Source organism: Schistocerca cancellata, chromosome 3 (genome assembly GCF_023864275.1).
Source record: "Schistocerca cancellata isolate TAMUIC-IGC-003103 chromosome 3, iqSchCanc2.1, whole genome shotgun sequence".
NCBI lineage: Eukaryota > Metazoa > Arthropoda > Insecta > Orthoptera > Acrididae > Schistocerca > Schistocerca cancellata.
The window spans coordinates 230,838,372-230,858,062 of NC_064628.1; the positions used below are offsets into that span (position 1 = coordinate 230,838,372).

The following is a 19,691-nucleotide window of genomic DNA, read 5'->3' on the forward strand; positions in this document are numbered from 1 at the left end:
TTTTAGGTCATCAGTCTACTGACTGGTTTGATGCGGCCCGCCACAAATTCCTTTTCTGTGCTAACCTCTTCATCTCAGGGTAGCACTTGCAACCTACGTCTTCAATTATTTGCTTGACGTATTCCAATCTCTTGTCTTCCTCTACAGTTTTTGCCCTCTACAGCTCCCTCATGTCTTAGCAGATGTCCTATCATCCTGTCCCTTCTCCTTATCAGTGCTTTCCACATATTCCTTTCCTCTCCGATTCTGCGTAGAACCTCCTCATTCCTTACCTTATCAGTCCACCTAATTTTCAACATTCGTCTATAGCACCACATCTCAAATGCTTCGATTCTCTTCTGTTCCGGTTTTCCCACAGTCCATGTTTCACTACCATTCAATGCTGTACAGACGGACATCCTCAGAAATTTCTTCCTCAAATTAAGGCCGGTATTTGATATTAGTAGACTTCTCTTGGCCAGAAATGCCTTTTTTGCCGTAGCGAGTCTGCTTTTGATGTCCTCCTTGCTCCGTCCGTCATTGGTTATTTTACTGCCTAGGTAGCAGAATTCCTTAACTTCATTGACTTCGTGACCATCAGTCCTGATGTTAAGTTTCTCGCTGTTCTCATTTCTACTACTTCTCATTACCTTCGTCTTTCTCCTATTTACTCTCAAACCATACTGTGTACTCATTAGACTGTTCATTCCGTTCAGCAGATCATTTAATTCTTCTTCACTTTCACTCAGGATAGCAATGTCATCAGCAAATCGTATCATTAATATCCTTTCACCTTGTATTTTAATTCCACTCCTGACCCTTTCTTTTATTTCCAACATTGCTTCCTCGATGTACAGATTGAAGAGTAGGGGCGAAAGGCTACAGCCTTGTCTTACACCCTTCTTAATACGAGCACTTCGTTCTTGATCGTCCACTCTTATTATTCCCTCTTGGTTGTTGTACATATTGTATATGACCCGTCTCTCTCTATAGCTTACCCTTACTTTTTTCAGAATCTCGAACAGCTTGCACCATTTTATATTGTCGAACACTTTTTCCAGGTCGACAAATCCTATGAAAGTGTCTTGATTTTTCTGTAGCCTTGCTTCCATTATTAGCCGTAACGTCAGAATTGCCTCTCTCGTCCCTTCACTTTTCTTAAAGCCAAACTGATCGTCACCTAGTGCATTCTCAATTTTCTTTTCCATTCTTCTGTATATTATTTTTGTAAGCAGCTTCGATGCATGAGCTGTTAAGCTGATTGTGCAGTAATTCTCGCACTTGTCAGCTCTTGCTGTTTTCGGAATTTTGTGGATGATGCTTTTCCGAAAGTCAGGTGGTATATCACCAGACTCATATATTCTACACACCAACGTGAATAGTCGTTTTGTTGCCACTTCCCCCAATGATTTTAGAAATTCTGATGGAATGTTATCTATCCCTTCTGCCTTATTTGACCGTAAGTCCTCCAAAGCTCTTTTAAATTCCGATTCTAATACTGGATCCCCTATCTCTTCTAAATCGACTCCTGTTTCTTCTTCTATCACATCAGACAAATCTTCACCCTCGTAGAGGCTTTCAATGTATTCTTTCCACCTATCTGCTCTCTCCTCTGCATTTAACAGTGGAATTCCCGTTGCACTCTTAATGTTACCACCGTTGCTTTTAATGTCACCAAAGGTTGTTTTGACTTTCCTGTATGCTGAGTCTGTCCTTCCGACAATCATATCTTTTTCTATGTCTTCACATTTTTCCTGCAGCCATTTCGTCTTAGCTTCCCTGCACTTCCTATTTATTTCATTCCTCAGCAACTTGTATTTCTGTATTCCTGATTTTCCCGGAACATGTTTGTACTTCCCCCTTTCATCAATCAACTGAAGTATTTATTCTGTTACCCATGGTTTCTTCGCAGCTACCAACTTTGTACCTATGTTTTCCTTCCCAACTTCTGTGATAGCCCTTTTTAGAGATGTCCATTCCTCTTCAACTGTACTGCCTACTGCGCTATTCCTTATTGCTGTATCTATAGCGTTAGAGAACTTCAAACGTATCTTGTCATTCCTTAGTACTTCCGTATCCCACTTCTTTGCGTATTGATTCTTCCTGATTAATGTCTTGAACTTCAGCCTACTCTTCATCACTACTATATTGTGATCTGAGTCTGTATCTGCTCCTGGGTACGCCTTACAATCCAGTATCTGATTTCGGAATCTCTGTCTGACCATGATGTAATCTAATTGAAATCTTCTCGTATCTCCTGGCCTTTTCCAAGTATACCTCCTCCTCTTGTGATTCTTGAACAGGGTATTCGCTATTACTAGCTGAAACTTGTTACAGAACTCAATTAGTCTTTCTCCTCTTTCATTCCTTGTCTCAAGCCCATATTCTCCTGTAACCTTTTCTTCTACTCCTTCCCCTACAACTGCATTCCAGTCGCCCATGACTATTAGATTTTCATCCCCCTTTACATACTGCATTACCGTTTCAATATCCTCACACATTTTCTCTATCTGTTCATCTTCAGCTTGCGACATCGGCATGTATACCTGAACTATCGTTGTTGGTGTTGGTCTGCTGTCGATTCTGATTAGAACAACCTGGTCACTGAACTGTTCACAGTAACACACCCTCTGCCCTACCTTCCTGTTCATAACGAATCCTACACCTGTTATACCATTTTCTGCTGCTGTTGATATTACCTGATACTCATCTGACCAGAAATCCTCGTCTTCCTTCCACTTCACCTCACTGACCCCTACTATATCTAGATTGAGCTTTTGCATTTCCCGTTTCAGATTTTCTAGTTTCCCTACCACGTTCAAACTTCTGACATTCCACGCCCCAACTCGTAGAACGTTATCCTTTCGTAGATTATTCAATCTTTTTCTCATGGTAACCTCCCCCTTGGCAGTCCCCTCCCGGAGATCCGAATGGGGGCTATTCCGGAATCTTTTGCCTATGGAGAGATCATCATGACACTTCTTCAATTACAGGCCACATGTCCTGTGGATACACATTATGTGTCTTTAATGCAGTGGTTTCCATTGCCTTCTGCATCCTCATGTCGTTGATCATTGCTGATTCTTCTGCCTTTAGGGGCAATTTCCCACCCCTAGGACAAGAGAGTGCCCTGAACCTCTATCCGCTCCTCCGCCCTCTTTGACAAGGCCGTTGGCAGAATGAGGCTGACTTCTTATGCCGGAAGTCTTCGGCCGCCATTGCTAATTATTTATCAAAATTTAGGCAGTGGCGGGGATCGAACCCGGGACCGAAGACGTTTTGATTATGAATCAAAGACTCTACCCCTAGACCACGGGTACAGTGCAGAGGATAGTAGGAAGTTAAGGCATGGGGCATGCTAAGTTTGATCCAGTATCCCTGATAGTGAAATACCTTGTTGATTACCGTGTGTGTGTGTGTGTGTGTGTGTGTGTGTGTGTGTGTGTGTGTGTAGGGGGGGGGGGGGGGGGCGGCATTAACTGGAGTGGAAGACAGTTGCATTGAATGTTTTACTCAATTTGTGAATAAAGTTGTCTTGAAGCAGGATTCATATTGAAATAGAAAAGAAATTATTGAAATTATGTAGCCATCAAATATTTAAACAGGATGTTTGATAACTCACTCCTTATTTTTAAACAGTTATAATTTCTTTATTCATGAACCAATTTTCTTAGGACTACTTTTGTTAGAAACAACACTTCTTGGGGTTTTGTTTAACATAATTTTTCACCCCACATAAAGTCTAGCATTCTCTAAAAAAATTTTGAAATGAACTGGTATGTACGATACTGCTGCTCGTAACATGTTTAGTGGACCATTGGCTAACACATTAGATATTACTACTTACAATTCATCTTAGTTCTGTAGTTTATCTTGTATAAATCCTCCTCAGCCCACAACCAGCGAAAAAACATTGGAAGGCATTAAATCAGGGCTGTGGGTAGGTCATTCATGTGTACCACGTCTGCCAGTCCAATGACATGGGAAATGATCATGCAGCCATTCGCAGACATCATTTGCAAAATGTGCAGGTGCTCCATCCTGCGTGAAGTGAAGCTGTGAGTTGGTCCATTGTGAAATTACTGGCCAGACATGATCTTGCAACATTTCCAGGTATCTTTTGCCATTCATTGTGTTCCTTAGAAAGAACAGATCAGCAGCTTTGTGTAACTTATCACACCACACTGTTACCTTCGGACACCCCTGTCCTTTTTCAACACATTCAGATCGGTTTTTATCTGCCCAATAATGGCAGTTATGTCTGTTTACTAATACTTCAATGTGGAAGACTGCCTCATTGGTTCACAGGATGTTCTCAAAAAATTCAGGCCAATCATCATTCCAACACAAGAATTTTTCTCCAAATTCCATTCTTCTGTCACAGTCATCAGGAAAAAATTGCTGCACATAATATGGCTTCCACAGTGTAAAAGTGATATCCTTCTTAAGAACCATTGCAACTACATAACGTGAAAGACCACTTTCAGGAGATTCTTGATGCAGCGATTTCTTAGGACTCCTTGTGAACATTTCACGAATTCTGGTGCCCCTGAAGTTACTCTTTCTGATCTTATTGCATCAGCAACACTCCATGTTGTTAGTAATTTGGAATGGTAATTTTTAACTGTTTTTGCATCTAGCATTGCATGGCTCCCTCATTCAGCGCTTCACCAACTTCGTACTCGTGCCACAGATCCCCAGACCTCATAACGAGCTGCCATTTTGGCCCGTTCTTCCAAACTCAACAGAGGCGGTATTTTCCAACTGGAACAAAAGAAAAATGGTGTTGAAGCCAACACCGAGGAGTGCTGATTCAAGAAAATTGGTTCGTAAATAAATAAATTAAAACTTTTAAAAAATAGGGAGAGACTTATCAGACATCCTGTACACAATCATTAATTCATGTGAAAAAATCTGTTTTCAAACAACTATCTCATTTAAAGTAATATTGTGCTCTCTGTGTGCTATGCTTTATAACTGCCTAGATTTCTTCATTCAGCTGAAATATGACTACTGACACATTTTGTATAACTTTTTGAAAATTTGGTAAAAAGTGCCAAAATTTGAAATTCATAAGTTCACTAATAGTATTCATCAATACCAGTGATTTCACAAACACTGCAATTACATTTGCTGTGTTAGTAAAAGATTGTGACATCTTTAGTGGCCCTTGTACAGTGACACTTGTCTCTGTCACAAGAAAATATCTTACCTACACTCCTCGACTAAAAATAAACACCTGTAAGAATAACATTTACCAACAAACTTTGACGGTTGTAAAGAACCTCTTTATGTCCTTATAAGTGTTGAAGTTTGTTATATATCACAAACAGAGACAGATGTGGGCAAGAAAAAGCAGCACTACACCAGTACAAAAGCAAGAAGAAAAAGATAAATTGAGAATATTATTATAAGTAGGGCAGGCATTTCATTCTTCAGAAAAATTGCATTGCTGAGGATAGTGTCTGCAACAGATGTCAAAATATTAATTTTTAACTTTGCATGCTTGTTCTTTCTTGTAATATTGTCTCATGATGCAGCTGATTGCCTTACCATCATTGTGGACATAATTGTGCAGCAGTTAATTATGTTTTGTCTACTTTTAAGGATGGTGTGCTGTTATTGGCTAGCTATTTGCATGACAAGCAGCGAATATTACACCATCTGAGTGAGAAGAATGAGCCACTAGCACATCTAAAACCTGGTATGGTTGTTGAAGGTTGTGTCTCATCAGTTTCAAGCTTGGGTGCTGTTTTGCAACTTACGTCTGGTGTTCGAGCTGTTGTTGAATCTCATCATTATAATCCAGGTAATGTGATGCAGAAAGCATTTTAATTTTGTGTAGCTGAAGGGGAGGTGAAATAGTTTTAATTTAGTGAATTAACTGTCATTAATATGAATAACTTTTTATGTTTGAAAAACATAAAACTGCTGCTTAGTTATTATTGAAATTGTGGATTTGAGTTTAGTTTGACATATCATATTCCAACTAGCATTCAGAGGTATTTTTAATCTGTCAAGGGGTACCTATTTGGCAAGTGTTAGATGTTAAGTGTGACTTTGGAAAGCTTTTGGGGTAGCTAGTTGCCACAGCATGATGAATTTGTGAGATTTCAGTATGTTACATTTAACAACAGTAGCAACTCCGGAAAGTGTGCAACTGAATGAGTGTTGATCAGAGACAAGGGTATTGTCTGAAGTGCACCAGGGAAGTGTGATAGGACCACTGTTATTCTCTATGTACATCAGTGATCTGACGGATGGGCTGAGCAGAAGTATATTGCTGTTTGCTGATAACATTTTGGTGTACAGGAAGGTGTTGTGGTTGAGTGAGTGTTGTAGGATATAATATGACTTACACAATATTTATAGCTAGTGTGTGGAAAGGCAACTTGCTCTAAATATAGAAATATATCTGGGTAGAAAAAAACAATCCCATAACGTTTGAATACAGCTTTAGTAGTGTGCTCTTTGACACACTTGAAGCAACAAAAAAGCACAGGTATAAAACACAGGTATATAAGAAGGGTAGAAGAACGGACCTGCAAAATTATAGACCAATATCCTTAACATTGATATGCTGCAGAATTCTTGAACATATTTTGAGTTCAAATATAAGAAGAGTTCTGTGAGAGTGAAAAGCTTATGTCTGGGAATCAATACATTTTTAGAAAGCATTGGTGGCTTAGACAGTAAGAATTTCGTCCGCCGCTCGTGGTCTCGCGGTAGCGTTCTCGCTTCCCAAGCACGGGGTCCCGGGTTCGATTCCCAGCGGGGTCAGGGATTTTCACCTGCCTTGAGATGACTGGGTGTTTGTGTTGTCCTCATCATTTCATCATCATCCAGGAAAGTGGCGAAATTGGACTGAGCAAAGATTGGGTAATTGTACGGGCGCTGATAACCACGCCGTTGAGTGCCCCACAAACCAAACATCATCATCATCACCAGTAAGAATTTCCTTTTCTGTTGTGGTAAGCTGTCTGAAGATGTTATAGTGGATACATGCCAGTTTTGAATCTGTACAATCACTGTTTCATTATGCCACAATGAAAGTGTAATTTTAACAAAAATATGAACAGCCATTTTCCTACTGTCACTGGTAATGGAGAGTCTGTAGAATGTATGTCGTGCAAATTAAACTTTGGTACTGGACATTGTGGAAGGTTTGACAATGTGGTAAATTTCTGTTTCTGTTAAATTTTGTTAATACGATTTGTCTCCCCTTTATTTCCATCAATTGTCCCAGGCTTGTTTCCAAGCTTTTTTAAAATGTTTGCTTTTGCATTTCATATGGGCTTCCTATATAAGTTTGTGACAAAATCGTTAGTATTCCAATGTTGGCAATGTTGCTGCCACTTGTGATTCTATCTCTGAAATTAATATACTCATATGCACACAGTTTCTTTTGGTTCTGTTGCATGAATATCATTTGTTCTCTCTCTGCTTTTGTTTATGTATCAGCTAAAAACTATTGAAATTGAAGTGTTACACATGGTTTTCGGTATTTTCTACTACAAGCACGATCCGTTTCCCTGCTGATATGGGTGCCACCTTTTCCTTACAAGTATCTTGTGGTCACCATTCTTGAAGTTACTTGCTGTAGTGAACCGGCTATACAGTGCTGTCACTTTTTCACCTTCTGCAGTGGACAGGTGATGAGAGTGAGGTGATATTCAAGGTACTAAAATGACAGTCACTTTTACAATAACTCTTCTGAATTATAATAGCATTTTTCCACTGTACAATTTTGTTTATAGTTGTGGGTGATAAATAATGGCTCATAATTTGTAGCTCACAGTAGATCATAACACGTATGCTGTATTCATTTGACATTACAGAATGGCAGTTCCCGTCTATAACCTTCAACTGTTCTTGTGTTGACATTGTTGTCTGCACCCTTTGCTCTGCAACTTCCAAGGCACCACAAGACTGTGACGCCAAAGCATAGGCAGGCCTCCTAATCAAGGAGAGACACTCACTCACTGTTGCACTTTGTCGATGTTCTGAGGTGACACATTTTATGCCAAATCTGTACTTATGGCAAACCAGAGCAGGCACAGTGGGATGTTCCACACTTAGCAGCTGCCTAAACATCATTTCGGGTTTTCATGAACATCTTTCGACAGCCTAAGGGGTTAGAAATGGAACATGTTATAACACAAAATAAATGATGGAAATAGAGTATGTGATTGTATCCCTTGTCGTCTCAGATCATTATGCGATACACGTAAAATTCCATCAATGCTACTTTTCTGTTCATTCCTACACTTGTATTTTGGATTACTTTTTTCGAATTGAAATAGAAATCATTTCTCCTCTTACAAAAATTAATGGATATTGAAGTGCATTGTGAGAAAGATGTGTTTCCGCAGACTGTCATCATTACAACGGCAAATTTATTGACTTGAGAGTCTGAGGTTCATTCAATCGACAATGTTTGATAAAAGTAGCAATGATCCCACTCAATAATAAACTTGCCTTTTAATGGAAAACACAGGCTTGAATTGATTTTATTCACTGCTCACTGAAGTATCACCAAATGATGTCATTTGAAAGTGAGCATTGTAAACTGAAATATTTTGTGGAAAATGTTTTGATTCTGGAGTTTATCTAGTCATGTAATGTAATGATTCTGGTGGAGGCACTTCCAATGATGCTAATCAAATTTTTCTATTCATGCAGCGCATTCTATATTGAATTTCTTGGCAGTGCAGAACTGACACACATGATCTGTTGTGCCAGTGACAAGTTTGTGTGTGTTGTAGTCTTAACAGTATCATAAAGGAATGTTTCACCTGCCAAACAGTAATATCTACTTTTTAATTGTTTTTCACAAATGTCACTCTATTGTCTTTCAGAGACTTCACTGACTGCAACACTGCTTAATTAATTTTGTTACATGGTTTCTTCAGTAGTTTCTCTGTCTGCCTGCTATGTGTCTCTACTTCCATTTTGCTTTCAACTGTTAAGTTTCCTCTCTCTTTATTCATTCTCTTCTGTTGTTAAGGTAAATGTGCATCTTGCTCCTCTTCTGTTTCTTTTCCTCATTTTTCTTTGTGCTTCCTTCTTTTCAATTCACCACTGGCAAGATCTCCTCTTCTTTCATATGTTGGCGTTACACTAATATTAACATAAACAATTCACTTTTGCTTAGAATTATTTCACTTTCTATCACACTTTCTCTTTTTCTTGATTTGCTCTAGTTGATTTCCAAAAGTATCCTCACACACCCTTCTAAGTTGGAATATATCCTCACCACAAGAGGATAACAGAACATTTGAGACCATTATTAAACATCATGGAACTTAACATACGGGATGAGAAGGAAAGACGGATTGTTGGGGACTGCATTGGACGAGATTTGAAAATGTGAGGGCTTAAAGGTGGAAGACAGGGTAAAATACAGACAGGTATTACTGCTTAAACATCATGCCTGAGTTAACATAAATTAAGGCCAGATGGATGGTAAGAACCAAGGACGTGTTGTAGTGCTAGTTCCCACCTGTGGAATTGTGAGAAACTGGTGTCTGGGAGAAGAATCCAGATGGTGCGTCTGGTGAATATCATCCGATGCAGTCCCCAACAATCAGTCTTTCCTTCTCATCCATACAGTAAGTATACCCCTACCCGCGTCTACCCATGACTCGCAGTTCTGGATGACGTTCCCAAAATCAACCACTATTCTTAGACTTCTCTAGTCCTTTTCCTTCACCCCTCTTCCTTCCCCTTCAACCCTTCTGCCTGAAGAAGGAACCACTCACTCCGAAAACCTGCCAATTACAACTGTTTATTATGTGTGTGTTCTGCCAGCGCTTGGTGAGTAGATTTTGTATCTATCCTAATAATCTGGAACATTATAGAACATTCTTGAACCTTCTGGATGATTCTATAACATTTTGGATTATTCTACAACAATCATGAATATTCTAGAAGGAGTTCTCTGACATTTGATTCTAAGCTGTTTCACTGATTTCACATAAGGAGTCTACTGTGATGCTCTCTTTTAACAGCCATATCTTCGAACACAAACCATGCAGTTCCAAACCAAAACCATATTGTATAACCCTGATAGGGCTCCAGGGGTGAATTGTGGAATTATAGCAGCGTACATGGACAAACAGCACGTACATTTATTGACAAAAATAATTAATTTTTGAAAATATAATGTAATTAGGTAGATAAAAAATCTCATCAAGTGGCGGCAGGGAACACACATATCAATGGTATTATGTATGCAAGCTTTTGGAATCAGTGGCTCTTTCTCTTTGCAGAAGGGTTGAAAGGGAACGAAGAGGGGTGGAGGAAAAGGACTGGTGAGGTTTAGAAAAAGGTTTAGAGTGTGGAAAAGTTACTTTGAACCCAGGGTCAGAGGAGCCTTACCAGATGGGATGAGAAGGAAAGACTGACTGTTGGGGACTGCATCGGACGAGATTTGAAAACTTGAGAGCTTAAGGGTCGAAGGTAGGTTAATACGGAAGGTAGAGATTACTGCTAAAACATCGTGCATCAGTTGAAAAGAATGAAAAACTAAGTTCAGTGTATGTGATAAAGGTGGGAGGGCAAAAAATTGACAGATAAGGAAATGAAAAATGTAGAAAACTATAAAATGGATTGAAGAACGGAATAGCTACTATGAAGAAATGGTGGGACTGAAGAAGTTAATGTAAGTTAATGTCTGGTGGGTGGCGAGAACCAACGACATGTTTTAGTGTCAGTTACCACCTGCGGAGTTTTGAGAAACTGGTGCCTAGGGGAAGAATCCAGATTTGACATGTGGTGAAACAGACACCAAGGTCATGACTGTCATGTTGTAGGGCATGCTCTGCAACAGGATATTGTGCGTTGCCAGTATACACCCTCGCCTATGCCCGTTAATCATAATTAATAACTTGGTGTTAGTCTTGCCGATGTAAAAGGCCAAACAGCGTTTACATAATATCTTATATATAATGTATCATTTCACAGGTGGCTCTCCATTTGACAGTCTATGTTTTGCCAGTTACAGGGCTGGTATAGGTGGTGGTAGGAGGGTCAAAGGGCAAGTTTTGCAGTGGGGATGGTCACAGGGGTATGAGCGACAGGGTAGGGGATGGATGCAGAAGGAGTAAGGTTTCATAAGATACTGTGGAGGTTGGGAGGACAACGAAAAACTGTTCTAGGTTTGGTGAGCAAAATCTCAGACAGAATGGACTTTATTTCAGGGGATGATTTTAGGAAGCCATGGCCTTGTCAAAGTAGCTGGTTCAAGACCAGGATAAGATTGAGTGACAAATTGTGTATTCGTAAGTTATTTTTTTGGAGTGATCAGCAGAACCAGGATTAGATGTGATGGCCCAGGAAACCTGTTTTGAACTAGGCTTATTGTGTTATTATGTCCAGTGAAGGCTGATGTGGGAATGGTAGTGTGTTGCTGTAGAGAGTCTGCATTTGAACAAATAAGTTTGCCTCAAATTCCCAGGCTATATGAGAGAGAATGTTTCCCATGGAAAGGATGGCAACTGTCAGAAGGTAAGTACTGTTGTTAGTAAATTTAATGTGAACAGGAGTGTGTAGCTGGCATTTGGTGAGGATGAGATCAACATCAAGGAAAGTGGCATGAGATTCGGAATAGGATCATGTGAAATTTAATTAGGAGAGTATATTTAGAGATTCCAGGAGTTAATAGGTCAGCCCCACCATGAGTCTCCATACGGCAAAAATGTCATCAATGTATCTGAACCAGATCATTGGCTGTAGACTTATGGATCTCAGGAAAGCATACTCCTAGTGACCCATGAAAAGGTTGGTATGGGAAAGGACCACCCTGGTCCAGTCTCTGCCTTCCTGGTTCAGTATCAGCATTTTTTCACAGCAACTTCAATGAAACTTCAATTTTACATTCTCCGATTTTATGTTTTTCGCAATTCTGCACCATAAATTTGTAGCCCCTCTGCAAAACCTTAAGGTCAGTGTTAAAAATTCCCTGTTTTTATGTTTCTTTCTATTAAGATTTACTCAGGTCTATGGGCTTACTAGATGTCTGCTTGACTTCATCCCATTTTCTTTCTATTGATATTTGGTGTGATTAAATGAGTTTTAAGTGGCACCAAAGACAGACGGTTCATACTGTGGGTAATGACAGAGTTAAGGGAATATTTTAGGCCTTTGCAGAGAGGGGAAAAGTGAGAGAGGAAATGCTGACGTAATCCACTATCAGTGTTGCCAACACAGCATGCAGTGTTTAACTTCACTGCGGAATGATGATGCATTAAGTATATTTCACAGTACTTTTTGCAAGAACTGATGTAATCATAACTCGGTGGCGCCGTGAAGGTGACCAGGAACAAGGCTATTGACTTGTCGGTTGCTATAGCATCAAGTTGATGTTTATGTATGTGTTAATGACGGGGGAATCTCAGTTGCAACAAGAACTCTGTAGAGGAATATGTTTGTGGTTGTGCAGCTTACGAAATGTTCATGACAGGGAAGAGTATGAATGTTATTGCTCATCATTTCACTTTCAGATTTAGATATCCTATTAGGTTCCTGCCTAACCACACACTCAGAAATCAGCACATATTCAGAAATAAACAGCGAAGTGTTTGTGAGAAGGAACAGTGTGAATTTTATTGCTGCTCATTTAACTTGCAGGAATGTAAGCTGTCCTCTTAGATTTCTGTCGAACCACACACTCGGGAATTGCCACACATTTGGAAATAAACAGGCAAATATTTATTTCATCCTGTATTCTCTAACCAGACAGAAATGTTTAACAACATTGAACATTGCAGAACATGTTTTATTACAATCATAATGAGCACAATAACAACACTAAGTTGGGGGGGGGTGGGGGGTGGGGGTGGGGGGTGGCACTCGGCAAGTTGCGAACCTATAACCTCTTAATCAGCTAACATGATGCTATCTATTTGTGCTACAAGTTTTGCATCTGAATTTAATATTGTGCGTAGTTATCATAAACTCTTTTGAAGCCTGACATTATTGATGCTTTATTAATTGACATTAAATGATAAGTGTGACGTATTTGTGATGTATTTTCAATCTGCCGTTGTTTTGAAAGGACATACTGCACAAATATGTCACAACTACTAAGGAAATGAATAATCGAAATGCACACAGTTCACACAGGGGTCCTTCACAAGTGCTTGCAAAAGTTGATAGTCAAAAGCCCACTAGGGACGTCACAACTGCAAAAAGTGGGAAGCTGCATCCACACTGCCACTGGAAACATCTTTCTGTTAGAAACATTATTTCCTGCAGTGTATCACATCTGTTTAACTTTGTTTCTTGTCTCTGTTTCTGTCCACCCTGATAGTAAACATTTCTCAGTGTATTCACATCGTCTGCAATGCCATATATTGCATTGTTTTCGTATTGTCTGCCACATCGTGTCCAGAGACAAGGAAATGTAATACGTGCTGCTGCATCATTAATACTCGAAGATTCACACAAACACAGTGAAAGTGTTGCCATTCTTTTATTATTTCTTTATCATTACTTGTGACGTGAAGGCCATAAGCATCTCTCAGTGTTTTGTAATTTTACAGAATAAGGTTGTGTTTATCAAAGAATTTTGTAATTGGTTTTAAAACTATGATATTATTTTGATTGAGAGTTTGTATAGTGGTTGGTTATGGTTGGTAAAATCGGATTAGTTGTTGTAAGAAATAGATTTGTTGCTTTGCATACAGTCGTCATCCTTGGTGAGCGAAAACATAATGTAGAACAACTGGTGGGAAAAATTTGCTACATACGGGAACTGAATATGGAAGTCAGCTGTAGTTCCCATAATTTTATTAGAGTATCATCTAATGATTTTGAATTTATGGCATCACCATTTCTTGGAAAGACATAGAAATTTCAGGAAAGCAATTACAACCAGATATGCTGTTAGTCTTCGTTTTTTGTCAACGGGATATTTATTCCAGAGCCTTGACTATTTATTTTACATTTTGAAGCAAGCTATGACAAACAAACTTATTTTGTTTTCTACGCAGTCTTTCTCAGTAGTCTACCAAGCATGAGCAGTTTCCTGCAGTGTGTATTGTTTTATTGTTGTTCTTGTGCTGCTTGCTTCATATATTCAACAAACAGCCATCGGGCTGGTACAACAATAACAACTCAGCAGTCTGATGCCTTGGCCACTGCAAATTTATTTATTTTTTGATTTTTTTGTGAAAAACTTAATAGAGCAAGAGAAAACAAAACACCTAACAACTCTATACAACAGATGACACAATGTGACACATAAACATACACTTGTGCAGTGGTGATATGGGGTAGCTGGCCTGAAACATTGTTTTCTTTGATCTATACTGACACCGGTATGGATAGATGTTTCCATGTTTCGAAAGATATTTCCAAACGGCATCCATATCAGGTAGACAGAAACAGGTTTCAAAAACCTATTTCCAGCTCAGTGTGTATGCGGCTTGAAATATACTCGACCCAATTAAACTGCCATTGGCTGCGGAAGGAAAACACGCACCACCACATATCAGTTTCCAGTGCATATCACCATACTTCACAGTTTTTGGTTTAATTGGCCATGTTCATAAATTTTCACTTTTTCTGGGTAAACACAAACAAAACGTGTCTCAAGAACACATGTTTTGACATATAGTTTGTGGTCATAGCATGTTGGAAAATAGTGCGGTTATTTGTGGTCGTAGCATGTTGGAAAATAACTTGGTTACCTTGTAACCAGATACCAATTTCAATGTTTTGATGAGTTTTTTTTTTTAAGAACTGATGAAATTCATTGCCACAAATTATTGTATAAACATAGTATTGTACGTTTAATTTCCTTCACTTATACAGATTTTATAAAATGGGTGAGGATTATCGTTTTTAATCATATATGCCATTTACATATGTTTTTGTTTGTATTTTGGTGGTTTTAACTTTTTCCTCAATTCTGCATTTTCCTCAGTTTTATGGTTTTTAAGTCTAGACCCGACAATAACATAAAATAGGGGTCTACTGTATTCCTTTCTTCACTCCATTTTATAGTTTCCTACATCTTTCATTTTATAACCTATTTTTTGCTTCCCACCTCTATCACATATAGCGCACTTAGCTTTTTGCTCGTATTAACTTGTACACAATGTTTTAGCAGTAATCTATGTCTTGTGTATTACCCTATTTTCCACGTGTAAGCTCTCAGTTTTTCAAATCCCATTCGATGCAGTCCCCAACAATCAGTCTTTCTTTCTCATCCAGTCTGGTAAGTCACCCCTGACCCAGGGTTGAGCATGACTTTTCCGGACTCTCCCCTTTTTCCTAAACCTCACCAGTCCTTTTCCTTCAGCCTTCTTCCTTCCCCTTCAGCCCTTCTGCCAGAAGAAGGAGCCACTGACTCCGAAAGCGTGCATACATAATACCTTTTAGTTGTGTGTTCTGCCTCCACTTGGTGAGTAGTTTTTTATCTATACACTTACTTTTATTGTATATATTGATTTGCAGTTCAGCTGGAGTGATAATTATTGTCCAGACCTGAAACAGTGGAAGTGTGTTGTGTACATCCATCCCTAAATCTTAAAATGTTGGCACTTGTATTTAAATGAAGTACATTCTGCACCCATGCAGTATGGTTTCGAGAAAACTGTTTTTAATGCATTATATTGTGTGGAACTTTAAATATTGTTACTTCATATATATTTCTTTTTTTGCAGATATCAAAATAGAAGTTGGTACAAAAGTAACAGGTAAAGTTATCATGGTTGATGTTGGGCACAATTGTGTTGATGTAACTCTTCGCCCTGATGTGCTAGATAGGATTGGCACCAACCAAGGTAAGCTGTCTGTTGATTACTGTTTGTATGGTTCTTTACCTTCTAAATCCATTCCTTCTCATGTATTATTTCTGTTGATTTTTACAAATGCTGTAATTTTATATTTCCCTGTACAACTTTGTATGCAAATAGTAGAGCTCAAAAATGTTCTTAAAATCTGCTATTAGTAATACAATGTGAACACAAAATTGCATTTTTTTAAAAGTTAATTACATACTCTGAATATTTTGTACAGTTCATGTTTTTCTGATATTCCTGCAATAGAATATATACATTATGTTAAGTATATAATAAGTGTTCTTTGGAATTATAATCAGATAATTGGTCCTTTAGATCTTTCAGAGTTAGAGGCTGGACTCAGTGTACGTGCTGAGACATTATTAGTGAAACCAGAATGTGTCATTGTGAGCTTGCGTGGAGTTGGCTCGTACAATCTTGCATCAGTCCCCACCAGACGACATATCAATGATATACTTCCTTTTACACTTCTCTTTAGCCTGGGAAAAGTGTCAAAAGTTGTCCTGCAACTGTAAGTATTTTTAAGAACTTTTACTGAAGTGGTTATATATTATGATACTATGTATTATGTTATTGCTGGGTGCTATGTGCTACTTTTTGGCTTTTATTTCTTTGCTGGGAGGAGTTTACAAATAACTGATGTGAAACTGGAACATACTGCAAACCAGTAAAAAATTCTCCTACTGAAGCACAAAAAGCGAATTTGCTCCTTTTTAAAAGACTCTGAATAGTGGGGTACTGGCTGCCTCATTCTATCTTCCTCAACACCTATAAAAATTTTCCCAAAAATTTTGGCATGCAAACACATTTGTGTAAGTTCCCTTAAAACACACAAGTTCCCTTAACTGTAACTCACTCACGCCCACTAGTCCATCGTCGTAAGTCGCTTGCACTCATCTGCTCCCACTTGCCCATTCTCGCTCACTCATTCACTCAACCCAACTCAACATCATTATTTCTTTAAATCTTTATAACTGTCCCTGTCTCCTCTCTCGTAGCCACAGTCTCCTTCATTCAGTCCTACTACTGCTTTCTGCTGCCACTGTCTTCCTCATGCTCTATCTTACTACTACTATCTTATTCATTCCTTTCTGCTACTGCTGTTTTTTCTCACTGTTACTATCTCTCACTTCCTCGTTATCATTGCCATAGACTCTGCCTCTCATTGTCACTGGCTTCAATTTCTCCTTCTCTTTATTCCTCTCCCACTAACACTGTTCCTTAACTCTTTCTTAGCACTGTTCTGTCACTGGTAACGATATTCCTCTGCCACATTGTCTGTCTTTTTCTCTCACACTACCATTGTCTCCTCTCTTTCTATATCACAACCGCTGTCTACTGTATTCCAGTTTTTATTACTTTTCCATCTCCTTCCCACTGCTACTGTCGTCTTATCTCGAAGCAAAAAAGAATGTGAACATGTTGCTATGCCAAAATTTTTGGGAAAAAATTTGAAGGTGCTGATGAGGAACATAGGAGCTGGTGCTCCACTTTTCAATCAGTCTTTTATAGAGAAGCAAAGTCGCCTTTTTTGTGCTTCGATAGGAGCATTTTTCCACTGGTTCTCTTCTTTTCCCTGCTGCAGTAAGTAATGCCACTTGTATGAAAAGAACTTGACAGCTAAGTAAAATTTTGATAGTTTACACTTATGTTAAATTCATATAACACAACTAATTTTCAATATTGTTCAAGATCAGGATTGCTGTGCACAGCCATCTTGGAATCTGCAGCTTGGTTTTGGTCCCTCAAAACCATGGTTTTGGGGTGTTCCTCAATAATGGGTAAAGATTTTTTGGAAATTGGAAGATGGAACTTCTAGATAAATGCCTAGAAATAGAAATGTACCTTCAAAAATTTGAGCAATTTGCTGCAGTTAGTTATTTAGATATCAGCTACTGGTGGCAAAAAAATGGTGATAAACACCTTTTTTGGATTTTCTGAGGAACTGCCCATGAACTAAATGGTGCCTCCATAACCCCTTAAGGCACCCCATAGATCACATCCAATGGTCCCTAGCCCAAGGGCTACCAAAAACACGTGAAACTGCCTTTCTGTCACCAATAGAACTCGAGTTATGAGCCTCGGAAAAATCCTGCTTTGTGTACAGCATTTTGGAACATATTGATAGTGTGTCCTGTCACGTGCATACTACCGATGACTCACACATTTATATGCTTAAAGGGAACTGTGAACCCTCTGATTAGTGGCAGTAAAGTGTTTTTGAACCTGTGTTAATGCTAGAATATTTGGTTCCATGTCCTATTAGCTGCTGGTACCCACAACATGGATGTATTTTAGAAACTACTTATAGTAGCTATCAGACTACTTTTCCAAATGTGTAAGCTAATTCCAGGAATTCACCTACATAGCAAGGCAACGTCTTGTGGATCCTAACACAGTTATGAATATTGTTTTGGTTCACTGGGCGCTGAAAAAGTTCTGTTATGTCTTAAGTAATTAGTAATTCTTTTTGGGCTAGCACTGTAATTAAATGGTAGTTAAGAAACCATCTGAAGTGAAACAATAAGTAACTCTGTTTCTGATTATGTAATAAAAGTAGTCAGAGATGTTCAAAAAATATTATATTTTATTGTGTTGTAATTAGAATGGGATGATTCATATTCGTTATAGGTAATCATAAATGTATCCTGTGGTAGTCAAGTCAATGAAGGAACTTTAGGGGGGAAAATTTGTGTAGTTGCAAATATTTGTGCCGTGGTAGGGAAGATTGTACGTACTGAAAATCCCAATCTGTGAGAGGTGAGCATTGGGGTGGTGTGGCATTTAACCCTTTGACTGCTGTGGATGTGGTAACTCGTCATGTCTCGCCATTCCCCTGGCACGTCCGACATGTTTAAGCACAGCAGTTGGGTCTTCCCTACAACGCTAAGGACGTGTTGGTGTGTACTGTGCCACCGGCCTTTTCACTGCTAGGGACGAGTTTTGGCTCGCAGAGTCACAGCTACCTGAGTGCAATGGACACGTAAACGTGCAGAGCTGTCTTTCCACCCTGCTCTTCCAGTAGCTCTTCAGTGGTCTGACTGTATAGTTTGAGAGTGTGTATATGTTTGTTGCTATGTTTCTTCTTTGCAGAATTGACTTTGCTTCCCGTGTTTACGTCAGTTTTCGTGTTTTCTATGGGAGAAATGTCACGTCGTCGTGGTTGCAGAGATAAAGAGATCCTGGATATGTTCACTAGGAGCAACAGTGAGTGTGAATTATCTGAGTTTGCTAGCGGTGATGAGTCTTCAACAGAATCTCAAAGCTGTAGTCCTCAGTCCTTTACATCAGAGGGGAGAGCAAGAATTACAGTAAGCAGTTCCTCTGAATCTGAGGAATCAGAAAGTGACAGTGAAACGGTTCAAAAAAGAGTGTGCTTAAGTGACACGTTTGACTTGAAAAAAACCGATTTCCAACTGCTAAGCTGTTACTTTCATGACTCAAGTTCAGGACACAAATGGCAGCTGGATACTGACCCAAACATTCTTTCATTTTTTGTGATATTTATGTCTGAAGAACTGTTGCAATTTGTTGCAGATAAAATAAATCGCTTTTACATTTACACCACACAAAATCCTACAGAATCTGTGAATTCTCTACTGTCAAAGTGGAAAGACACTGAATTTGAGGAAATATATTGTTTTGTTGCTATTTGCTTTCTAATAGTGCAAGTGAAGAAGTTAAAATTAACTGGTTATTGGTCCAGATGATACACTTTTGAACATACCAGTTTTCAGCAAAATTATGTCCCGAGACCGTTTTTGTGTACTTCTGAGAATGCTACACTTCAATGATAACTCTGCAAGTACTGGAGGCAACAGTGTATTTAAAATTAAGACGATTGTTGGCAAAGTTCGTAAGACATTTCGTAATTCATTTTGTCCACACGACAAGCTTTGTATA

At 38.9% G+C, this 19,691-nt stretch overlaps 1 protein-coding gene across 1 annotated transcript in view; it reads left to right on the forward strand.

The window, feature by feature from the left end:
• The window catches only part of LOC126174865 (protein RRP5 homolog), a 180,952-nt gene that overhangs the window by 111,383 nt on the left and 49,878 nt on the right, over window positions 1-19,691 (forward strand). Inside the window, 3 exon segments of the mRNA XM_049921266.1 lie at window positions 5,587-5,788; window positions 15,651-15,770; window positions 16,104-16,299. Of these exon segments, the coding sequence (XP_049777223.1) occupies window positions 5,587-5,788; window positions 15,651-15,770; window positions 16,104-16,299 (518 nt within the window).